The sequence below is a fragment of the Anser cygnoides genome, chromosome W (genome assembly GCF_040182565.1).
Source record: "Anser cygnoides isolate HZ-2024a breed goose chromosome W, Taihu_goose_T2T_genome, whole genome shotgun sequence".
Taxonomy (NCBI): Eukaryota; Metazoa; Chordata; class Aves; order Anseriformes; family Anatidae; genus Anser; species Anser cygnoides.
This window is the reverse complement of record NC_089911.1, coordinates 8,454,081-8,465,316: the sequence shown is the minus strand read 5'-3', so window position 1 is coordinate 8,465,316 and position 11,236 is coordinate 8,454,081. Positions and strand designations below refer to the sequence as shown.

General features: G+C 72.8%; 1 protein-coding gene across 1 annotated transcript; it reads right to left on the bottom strand.

Annotated features, from left to right (window-relative positions):
- Positions 1–2,011: 2,011 nt before the first annotated feature.
- On the bottom strand, positions 2,012–8,850 carry LOC136788600 (uncharacterized). The gene is given in 12 exon segments (XM_066987163.1): positions 2,012–2,157; positions 2,159–2,307; positions 2,310–2,479; positions 2,482–2,616; positions 2,619–2,710; positions 2,712–2,907; positions 4,923–5,481; positions 6,337–6,402; positions 7,002–7,152; positions 7,811–7,962; positions 8,127–8,209; positions 8,755–8,850. Coding segments are annotated over 12 exon segments (1,884 nt in total). The 5' UTR covers positions 8,762–8,850; the 3' UTR covers positions 2,012–2,033.
- Between the last annotated feature and the right edge of the window lie 2,386 nt (positions 8,851–11,236).

Below are 11,236 nucleotides of genomic sequence, written 5' to 3'. Positions count from 1 at the left end.
GGGGAGCGCCGGGGCCCCCGGACGGACGGACAGACGGCCGTGGGGACGGACGGACAGACGGACAGCCACCGGGACAGACAGACGGCCGGGCGGCCGGACCGACCTGCAGACGGACGGACGGACGGACGGACGGCCGGGGCCCGCGCCCCGCAACGCCCGGGAGGGAGGGAGGGAGGGAGGGGTGGGCGTGGCCAGAGAGGTGGGCGGGGCCAGGGGCATGGGTGTGGCCGGTGGGCGTGGTCACGGGGGTGGGCGGGGCCAGGAGGTGGGCGGGGGGCGCCCGGAGCCCTGCGGCTGCGGAACCGGGGGGCGGGGTTATGAGGGGGCGGGGCCCGTGTGGGCGGGGCTTTGGGGGCGGGGCTTTGGGGAGGGAGGGGCGGGGCCCCAGGAGCTTGGGGGGGGCTTAAAGGGGGCCGCGCCGCCGGGATTCGGGGAGGGGGAGGGGGTGGTCCCGGGGGCCTCCCGCCACGTGACCCCGCCCTCCCCCACTCGTGACCCCGCCCCCTCCGTGGGGAGGGGACCCGGGCAGCCCCTCCCCCCCCCCCCCGGAATGGGGCCGGGTCCCACGGGGGGGGCCCAGACCCAGATCCGCCGAAATGGGGGCGGGGGGCGGGGGTCCCTGCCCCTCCCCCACCCCCTCCCCCACCCCCCGAGAGATTTTCGCGCGGGGTGGGCGTGGCCTGGAGGCGCGAGGCCCCGCCCACGCGTCGTGGCTCCGCCCACTGAGCATCCCCTGCGTGTCCCTGAGCTCCCCCCCGCGTCCCTGGGAACCCCCCCCCGTGACTCCCCGTCCCTCCCCCCTATTGGTGCCCCCCTCCCCCTTTTTGCCCCCCTCCCCCCCCCCCATTTTTGTCCCCCCCGCGGTGACAAAGGACAGAGGCACACGGACCTGGCGAAGCAGCGCGGCCCTTTAATGGCGGCCCCTTTAAGACGCCCCCCCCGACGCCCCCCCCCATCCGGACGCCCCCTCCCCTTTAAGCCCCCCCCCCCCATCCCCACCCCGCCCCGCGGCCCCTTTAAGACCCGGCCCGCTGCCCCTCGGCCCCGCCCCCTGCCGCCCAGAGCTCTCCTCCCATTGGCTGCGGCGGCCCCGCGCCGGCGACGGCCCCGCCCCCCGCGGGAAGTTTTGGGGGTGGGAGGGGGAGGAGGGGGCGAGGGGCCCGATCCTGGCCGGGGGAGGGGCCCAGGACCCCAAAAGGGCCCGATCCTGCCCCGAGGAGGGTCCAGGACCCCCCTGGAAGACCCCAGGACCCCCAAAATGACCCAATCCCCCCCAAAAAGGCTTCAGGACCCCCCCGGAGGGCTCAGGACCCCCCCAGGGGCCCGATCCTGCCCCTGTCAGTATCCAAGACCCCCAAAGTGAGCCAATCCCACCCCAAAAATGCTCCCAGGACCCCCAAAGGGGCCTGATCCTGTTCTGGGGAGGGTCCAGGACCCCCAAAGTGACCCAATGCCCCCCAGGAAGGCTCCAGGACCCCCCGAAAGAACCCAGGACCCCCAAAAGGGCCTGATCCTTCCCTGGGGAGGGCCCGATCCTGCCCCTAGGAGTATCCGGGACCCCCAAAGTGACCCAGTCCTGCCCTGGGGAGACCCCGGGACCCCCAAAATGACCCGTTCCCCCCCCAGAAAGGCTCCAGGACCCCCTAGAAGACCCCAGGACCCCCTTAGGGGCCCAATCCTGCCCCTGTCAGTATCCAGGACCCCCAAAGTGACCCGATCCTGCCCCTATGAGTATCTGGGACCCCCAAAGGGGCCCGATCCTGCCCCAGGGAGGCCTCAGGACCCCCAAAGCAACCCGTTTCCCCCCCCGGAAAGGCTCCAGGACCCCCCGAAAGGCCCCAGGACCCCCTGTGAGTACCTGGGACCCCCCAGAGTGACCCCATCCTGCCCCGAGGAGGGTCCGGGACGCCCAGAGGGGGCTCCAGGTGCACCCACTCCTTCCCCGGAAAGGATCTAGGACCCCCCCCCCGGCTTACCCGGGACCCCCGTATCGCCCCCGTGTCCCCCCCAGCACCCCCCCCCCCCCAGCCCCCTCAGGCCCGGAGCAGCACCAGCCTCCCGGTCTGCACCACGTCGGCCACGTAGAGCAGCAGGTTGGCCGCCGTCCCCGCCGCCACCAGCGCCACGCGGTCCCAGGGGCACTGCGGGCTGCAGCCGGGGGTCTCCGCGCCTGCCCCCCCTCTCCTCCTGAAAGCCGTAGAGCGGCCACAGCACCGTGGCCGCCCCGTAGGCCACCACCCCCAGCGCCGCGTACGCCCACAGCAGCCGCTGGGCCAGCACCGGGTCCCGCACCCCGAAGCACCCCCAGAGCCCCCCAGGCCCCCGCAGCCCAGCACCAGCAGCAGGGCGGCGCCGAACGAGGCCCCGTAGATCCCCAGGCACCAGCGCCAGCCCTCGGGGCCCGACCCTGCCCCCAGGGCCGCCGCCACCCCCAGCAGCAGGGCCCCCAGGAAGCCCTGGGCGACCTTCAGCATCCCCGGGGGGTGGCGAGGAACGGGGCGGCCTCCCCCGGCCTCCCGCGGGTGGCCAGCACCTCGGCGCCGTAGGCCACCGAGGCCAGGCAGGAGGCGGCCGTGGCGGCCACGCGGAGGTGCCGGGGGCGGCCGGGGGCACCCCGCGGACGTGGGCCAGCGGCCAGATGACGGCGGTAGCCGCGCAGGCCATGCAGGCGGCCACGGCCAGGGTCAGGGGGACGTCGCGGCGCGGGGGGCCGCCCGGCGGCCTGGGCGGCGAGGAGGAGGAGGGTGAGGCTGAAGCACAGCGCCCAGGCGGCCACGCAGCCGTCGCCCTCGCCCTCGTGCCAGGGGCCGGCGGCGGCGGCGGTGCTGAAGGCCACGGCGCAGCACGAGGCCTGCGCCCAGCGCCACGGGGCCGGGGGCGCAGAGCCGGGAGGGGGGCGGCATTGGTCTGGGGGGGGGGGGGTGATAAGATCGGGGGGGAAGAGGGGGGTAAATGGGGGGGTAGGGGGGTAAAGGGGGGTTAAATGGGGGGGAGGGGGGTAAATGGGGGGTAAATGGGGGGGAGGGGGGTAAATGGGGGGGGTACGGGGGTAAAGGGGGTAAATGGGGGGGAGGGGGGGTAAAGGGGGGGGTAAATGGGGGGAGGGGGGTAAATGGGGAGGGAGGGGGGTAAAGGGGGGTACGGGGGTAAAGGGGGGTAGGGGGTAAATGGGGGGGTTTGGGGGTAAATGGGGGGAGGGGGGTAAATGGGGGGTAAATGGGGGGAGGGGGGTAAATGGGGGGGTAAATGGGGGGGTAGGGGGGTAAATGGGGGGACGGGGTAAAGGGGGGTAAAAGGAGGGGTAGGGGGGTAAATGGGGGGAGGGGGGTAAATGGGGGGTAAATGGGGGGAGGGGGTAAATGGGAGGGGTAGGGGGTAAATGGGGGGTAGGAGGGTAAATGGGAGGGGTAAATGTGGGGGAGGGGGTAAATGGGAGGGGTAGGGGGTAAATGGGGGGGGTAGGGGGGTAAATGGGAGGGGTAGGGGGTAAATGGGGGGGAGAGGGGTAGATGGGGGTAGGGGGGTAAATGGGGAGGATACGGGGGTAAATGGGGGGTAGGGGGTAAATGGGGGAGTAGGGGATAAATGGGGGGGTATGGGGGTAAATGGGGGTAGGGGGTAAATGGGGGGAGGGGGGTAAATGGGAGGGGTAGGGGGGTAAAACAGGGGTAAAAAGGGGGTTGGGGGTAAAAGGGGGGTAAATAAGGGGGAAGAGGGGTTAAAAAGTGGGTGGGGGGGGAAATGGGGGGGTAAAAGGGGGAGAGGGAGGGTAGAAGGGGAGTAGACAAGGGTAAAAAGGGGGATTGGGGGGAAAAGGGGGGTAAAAGGGGGTGGGGGGAAGAGGAGGGTAAAAAGGGGGTGGGGGAAGCAGGGGGTAAAAAAGGGGATGGGGGCATAAAAAAGGAGGTGGGGTGGAAAAGAGGGGGAATGGGGGTGTAAAAGGGGGAGAGGGAGAAAGGGGGGAAATGGGGGGTAAAAAGGGAGTGGGGGCAAAAGGGGGGTAAAAAGGGAGTGGGGGTAAAAGAGGGGGTAAAAAGGGGGTGGGAAAGGGGCAGAGAGAGAAAGGGGGGGTTAGTGGGGGCGGGGGGGAGATGGGGGGTTGGGGGGGCAAATGGGGGGGGGTGAAGGAGCAGGGGGGCCGGGCAAGGGCGGGGCCGGGCATGGGAGCGGGGGGCGCGGGGTTGGGGTGCAAGGGGTGCCCCCCCAGCCCCCCTGCAGACCCCCTGAGCGCCCCGAGGCCCCCTGAGCCCCCCGAGTCCCCACGTGCCCCCCAAGTGCCCCCCCATGACCCCTAAGAACCCCCCATGACCCCCAAGTGCCCCCCGTGACCCCCAAGTGTCCCCCCAGTGCCCCCGTGCCCCCCAAGAGCCCCCCATGCCCCCCAAGAGCCCACCAAGTGCCCCCCTATGACCCCCAAGAGCCCCCCATGACCCCCCCACGCCCCCTCAGCCCCCCCCCCCACTCCCCCCACTCTCCCCAATTGCACCCCCATGACCCCAAGAGCCCCTCCCATGACCCCCAAGCGCCCCCCATGACCCCCCCAAGTGCCCCCCATGACCCCCGACCCCCATGACCCCCCCACGCCCCCCCAGCCCCCCTCATTGCCCCCCATGCCCCACGCAAGCCCCCCCAATTGCCCCCCATCACCCCCACGACCCCCCCATGACCCCCACGACCCCCCCGTGACCCCCACGACCCCCCCCATGACCCCCACGACCCCCCCGTGACCCCCCCTCACCCCCCATCCCCCCTTTTCCCCCCCCAACCCCCTTCCCCCATCCGGCCCCACCCCAGAGGAAGCAGCGCCTGGACACGGGGGGGGGGGAACCCGTGAGGGGGGGCAGCCAGGGCTATGCCCATATAAGGCATTGGAGAATCTCCCTCCCCCCCCCGGGGACGGTCCTGGGGGTCCCGGGACCCACCTCGGGGCCGGTTCGGCTCTTTCCGGACGGGTTCGGGTCTTTCCGGAGCCGGTTCGGGCGTCTCGGGGCCGGTTCGGGTCTTTCCGGACGGGTTCGGGGCTCTCCGAATGGGTTCGGGTCTTTCCGGACGGGTTCGGGTGTCCCGAGGCCGGTTCGGGTCTTTCCGGAGCCGGTTCGGGTGTCCCGGCGCCGGTTCGGCTCTTTCCGGACGGGTTCGGGGCTCTCCGAATGGGTTCGGCTCTTTCCGGAGCCGGTTCGGCTCCCTCCGGACCCCGCCGGGTTCGGGTCCCGGTTCGGGTCCCTTCGGGCCGGGTTCGGCTCCCTCCGGCCGGGCTCGGCTCTTTCCGGACGGGTCCGGCCGCGGGTTCGGGTCCCGGTTCGGGTGTTTCCGGCCGGGCTCGGCTCCCTCCGGACGGGGCCGGTCCCGGGTTCGGCTCTGGACGGGCGGTGGCCGGGCAGGGGGGAGGGGGCGTGGCCGGGTGGGCGTGGCCAACAGGGGAGGGGGCGTGGTCAGGGGGCGGAGGGGGCGTGGCCACCCCGGGGGGTCCCGGGGGTGACGTCAGGGGATCCCCATCCATGGGGGGGGGGAACCCCCGGGGTTGGGGGGGCGGGGGAGGGGCGACCCCTTTTTTGGGGGGGGGGGGGGGACACGGAGAGTGGGGGGCAGAGGGGGGAGGGGTGGGCAGGGGGATTGCCTCCCCCCCCCCCCCCCCCCCCGAGGCACTTTTGGGGCACTTTCCGCTGTTTTCAGGAGTTTGCCGGCGTCGCCCGGGGCAACCGGGAGCGCGGCCGCCGCCCCCGCCCAAAATATTTGGTTGCCATGGCAACCGAGGGGGGCAGGATGGAGCCCCCCCTTCCAACAGGCCGGGGGGGGCTCAGTGCCCCCCCCTCGCGGCTCAGCACCTGGGGGGAGGGAAGAGGAGGATGAGGGGGGAGGGGCAAGTTTTGGGGTGTCCCCCCCCCAATTTGGGGACCCCCTACAATATTTGGGGACACCCCTCCCCATTCGGGGACTCCCCCCAACTTGCCCCCCCCAATTTTGGGACCCCCCCCTACAATATTCCCCCCCCCCCCAATTTCAGGACCCCCCCAATTTGCCCAACCCCCCCATTTGAGGATCCCCCCTGTTTGGGGACCCCCCCCAATTTGGGGACCCCCTATAATATTTGGGGACCCCCTATAATATTTGGGGACCCCCCCACAATTTGCCCCCCCCAATATTTGGGGATGCCCCCAATATTTTGGGCCCCCCCCCACCTCTCTCAGGACGCGCTCCCGCAGCCGGGGGGGCTCAGCGGCTCTTCCTCCTCCTCCTCATCCTCCCTGCGGGGGGGGGGGGGGGGTAAATATTTGGGGGGGGTTCAAGGGGGGGTTGCCCCCCCATAAATGCCCCCTCCCCCCCCAAGGCACTCACCGGGGGCTGGGGGCGCGGGGGGTGGGCGCCCCCGGGGTTTGGGGAGTCCTCGTCCCCTGCCAGGACCTGGGGGGATTTGGCGGGGGGCAATTGGGGGGGGGGCCCAGCACAGCCCCCCAGCCCCAGGGAGCCCCCCAAAGCCCCCCCAAAGCCCCCAGTTCCCCCACAGGGTCTCCCAGTGCCCCCCCGAGACCCCCCAGGCCCCCTTTAAGCCCCCCGGACCCCCTTTGACCCCCCCAGCCCCCCATTTGACCCCCCCAGGCCCCCCCTTTGACCCCCCCCCCCCCCCCCCCCCAGCCCCTGCCTTAAGCCCCCCCCCGGCTCCCCTTGGGCCCCCCGTGCCCCCCAGGCCCCCTTTAAGCCCCCCCAGACCCCATTTAAGGCCCCCCCGGCCCATCTTTGACCCCCCCGTGCCCCCCCAGCCCCCTTTAAGCCCCCCAGCCCCCTTTAAGCCCCCCAGACCCCCCCGGCCCCAATTTGACCCCCCGCCCCCATTTAAGCCCCCCAGGCCCCCTTTTGACCCCCCCAGGCCCCCCCCTTGCCCCACTTTGACCCCCCCCACTCCCCCCCGGCTCCCCCAAAGCCCCCCAGGCCCCCCCCAGCCCCCCTTTAAGCCCCCCGGCCCTCCCCGTGCCCCCCCGTCCCCCCCTTTTTGCCCCCCCCACCTGGGCCCCCCCCCCCGCAGCAGCAGGCGGCCGACGCCGTCCTCCAGGCGCCGCAGCTGCCCCCGGAGGGGGTCGGGCTCGGGGGCTCCGGGAGGGCTCCGGGGGCTCCGGGGGGGCTCCGGGTCCAGCAGGGCCAGCAGCGCCGGCAGCCCTGGGGGCGGGGCCGGGGACAGGGGGCGGGGTCAGGGAGATGGGGCGTGGCCATGTCACCTGGAGGCCACGCCCACGATGAGGCCACGCCCACCTGGCAAAGCCCCGCCCCTCCCAGCACATGCCGCACCTGGAGGCCACGCCCCCACCTGGAAGCCCCGCCCCCGGGAAAAGCCCCGCCCCTCCCTGCACCTGCCTCGCCTGGAGGCCACACCCCCATTGAAGCCCCGCCCCTCCCGTGAAGCCCCGCCCCTCCCTGCACCTGCGGCCCCCACCTTAAGGCCCCGCCCACCCGGAAGCCCCGCCCACCCACCGCACCCGGAGCCACACCCCTCCCCAAAGCCCCGCCCTCTCCCCAGAAGCCCCGCCCCCCTTTGGAAGCCCCGGCCCCTTTCCTCCAACCCACCCCCATTCCCCGCTCCCCCTCCCGATTGGTGCCCCCCACTTCCGGGTCCCCCCACTTCCGGTGCCCCCTGCTTCCGGGTCCCCCTTCCCCACCGGGTCCCTCCCTTAAACACTTCCCCCCGGAAGCCTCCCCCACCGTTTTGGTTCCCCCCACTTTTGGTTCCCCCCTTTTAACCCTCCCCTTTTAACCACCCCCCAAACTCCCCCTCCCGGTGCCCCCCCCCCATGTGCCCCCCCCGGTGCCCCCCACTCACCGTCCTGCACGAGGCCCAGCAGCCCCCGGCCCCCCTCCAGGCGCCGCCGCAGCTCCTGGCTCTCCCTGGCCGCCACCGCCACCGCCCCTCCAGGGCCCCCAGATCCGGGGACCCCCCGGGACCCCCGGGGCCGCCGCCAGCTCCTCCAGCAGCTGGGGGGGGGCACAACGGGGGGGGGGTCACCGGGGGGTTATGGGGGGGAGGGGGTAAAGGAGGGGGCGGGGAGGGGGTGGAAGGGGGAGGTTGGGGGGGATGGGGGGTGGGGGGGGGTTCTGGGGGGCAATGGGGGGTCCCGGGGGGTCTCGGGGGGCCCCACCTGGTCCCGGCGTTGCCGCAGCCGCTGCAGGTGCCGGTGCTGCTCCGTCAGCAGGACGAAGTGCGAGAAGGCGCGCTGCTCCGCTGGGGGGCGGCGTCAGCACCCCCCGGGACACCCCCAAAAAGAGCCCCCCCCCCAAGGAGCCCCCCAAACCCCTCCAGGAGCCCTAACCCAGCCCAGGACCCCCCAGACCCTAAATCCCACTTATTTCTCCCAAAAATATCACCCAAAGACCCCCCAGCCCCCCCAACCCCCCTCACTTCCCCCCAACCCACCCCAGGACCCCCAAAGCCCCCCCAGGGCCCCCCCGAGCACCCCCAGGACCCCCCAAACCCCCACCCAAGCCCCCCAACCCACCCCAGGACCCCCCCAAGCCCCCCAGGACCCCCCCAGACCTCCCACGATCCCCCAACCCCCCTTGCCCCCACAACGCCCCCAGGACCCCCCAAGACCCCCCCAGTCCCCCCACATCCACTCCACGCACCCCCCGGACCCCAACCCCCCCCCCAAGTCCCCCCAGGACCCCCCCCCAAACCCTCCAGGACCCCCCAACCCCCCGAGCCCCCCAAACCCCCAAAGCCCCCCCACGACCCCCCCTTTTGCCCTCCCCCCCCCCCAGGCCCCTCACCCTCCATCCAGGCCCCATCGGGGGTCTCGGGCTCTTCCCCCTCCCCCTCCCCCTCCCCCCCCGTTTTTTCTGGGGGGGTCCCGGCGGGGGGGGGGGGGGAGGCCGGGGCCGCTCCTTGGCGGCCTGGAAGCGCCGCAGCCGCCGCTCGTGGGCCCCCCCCGCCGCCGCTGCCCCGGCCTCGGCTGCCTCCTGAGCCCCCCGCGGGGAGCTGGGACCCCGGGGGGGGCTGCCGACCTGGGGGGGGGCAACGAGGGTCAGGGACCCCTCCCCCAAAAAATTCAGGGACCCCCCCCCCCAAAATTCAGGGACCCCCCCCCCAAATTCAGGGGGAGCCCCCCAAATTTTGGGAGACCCCTCCCCCACTTCATGGGACCCCCCCCCCAATTTCCAGGGACCCCCCCAAATTCAGGCAGACCCCTCCCCCACCAGGGACCCCCCCAATTTCAGGGACCCCTCCCCCCATTTTCAGGGACCCCCCAAAAATTCAGGAAGAGCCCCTCAGTGTCAGGGACCCCCAGGTGTTAGGGACCCCCCCCAAATAAAGGACCCCCCCAAATTTAGGGGACCCCCCCCATGTCAGGAACCTCCCCCAAAAATTCAGGGAGAGCCCCCCATTTCATGGGACCCCCCCCCATAAGGGCCCCCCCCCCAAAAAAATTCAGAAGTTTGGGGTTGGGCAGGATTTTGGGGGGGTCTTGGGGGGGTTGGGTTTTGGGGGGGGGATTTGGGGGGCATTGGGGGGTCTGGGGGGCATCGGGGGTCTTTGGGGTAATTTGGGGGGCTGGGGAGGTTTGGGGGGGTCGTTGGGGGGGTCGTGGTTTTGGGGGGGTGGGGATCTTGGGGGGCATTTTTGGGTGGGGATTGGGTTTTTTTGGGGGGGGTCATTTGGGGGGGGGGTCGCGGTTTGGGCCCCCCCCTGCCTGTCGCTCCCGGCCGCCTCCTCCCGCAGGTGGGCGATCTGCTGCCGGGTCACCTCCAGCTCCTGCGGCCAATCAGCGCCCGCCTCAGCGCCCGATCCCCCGACCCCGGCCAATCAGGGGCTGGATCCCCCTGATCCCGGCCAATCGGATCCCAGGGCACCGCCGGCTTCGCCCGGCGGCCAATCAGGGCCTGGAACGGCACCGGGTCCCCCTGGCAGCCAATCGGGTCGCTCCGTCCCGCCTTGGGATCCCCCCTCCCAGCCAATCAGCTCCCGGCATCCCCCCTTGGGATCCACTCCCCGACCAATCAGCTCCCCGCGTCCCATTTTGGGATCTCCTCCTAGGCCAATCAGCTCCCTGCTCCCCAATTTGGACCCCCCCGTGCCCCCCCCCCCCCCGTGTCCCCCCATCACCCCCCACGACCCCCCCACCCCCTGCGCCCCCCATGCCCCCCCCACCCCCATCACCCCCCCGTTCCCCCCGGGCCCTCCCTTCCCCCCCCATCACCCCCCATCACCCCCCCCCATGCCCCCCCGGGGCCCCCCACGACCCCCCCATGCCCCCCCACCCCCATCACCCCCCTGTTCCCCCCCCGGGCCCCCCTTCCTCCCCCATCACCCCCCCATGCCCCCCCATCACCCCCCCACGACCCCCCCACAGCCCCCCCATGCCCCACCCCCGCCCCCCTGGACCCTCCCCTGCCCCCCCGGGACCCCCCCGCCCCCCGCCCCCCCCCCGCTCACCGCCCGCCGCCCCCGCAGCTCCCCCCGCAGGCGGCGCCGCTCCCCCCGCAGCCGCTCCAGCTCCCCCCGCAGGCGCCCGCTCAGCACCAGGCGCCCCCCAGCGCCGCCGCCGCCTGGCGGGGGGGGAGGGGATCGTAACGGACCCCCGGACCCCCGACCCCAAAACCCCCCGGAACCCCCCAGAGAGCCCCTCCCCCACCCCAGGGAAACCCCTGGGACCCCTCCCCAAGAGACCCCCCTTAGGACCCCCCGACCCCTCTTATGACCCCCAGGACCCCCCCCAGAGAGCCCCTCCCTCCCCCAGGACCCCCCGGACCCCAAACCCCCCGGACCCCCCCCAGAGAGACCCTCCCCCACCCACGACCCCCCACGACCCCTCTTATGACCCCCCCCGGGACCCCAAAGGCCCCCCAGCCCCCCCCCATGACCCCCCGGCCCCCCCCCCCCAGGACCTCCAGCCCCCCGTCCCAGCCCCCTCCCCTCCCCAGGGACCCCCCTTTTCCCCAGCCCCCCCCAGCCCCCCCCCCGCCCCCCCCCCTCACCCTCTGCACACGCTCCTCCAGCCCCCGCCCCCGCCGCTCCTCCCCCATCTGCAAAATTGGGGGGGGGGGGGGGGGGCGCTGAGACCCCCACCCCCAAGGACCCCCCCCCCGGGCCCACCCCCCAACCCCATGGAGCCCCCCAGGAACCTCGGACCCCCAAAAGCCCCCCCCAGGACCCCCAAATACCCCCTAACCCCCCCAAGTGCCCCCCCGACCCCCAAATGCCCCCCAAATGTCCCCCCCAGGACCCCCAAGTGCCCCCCCCAGGACCCCCAAG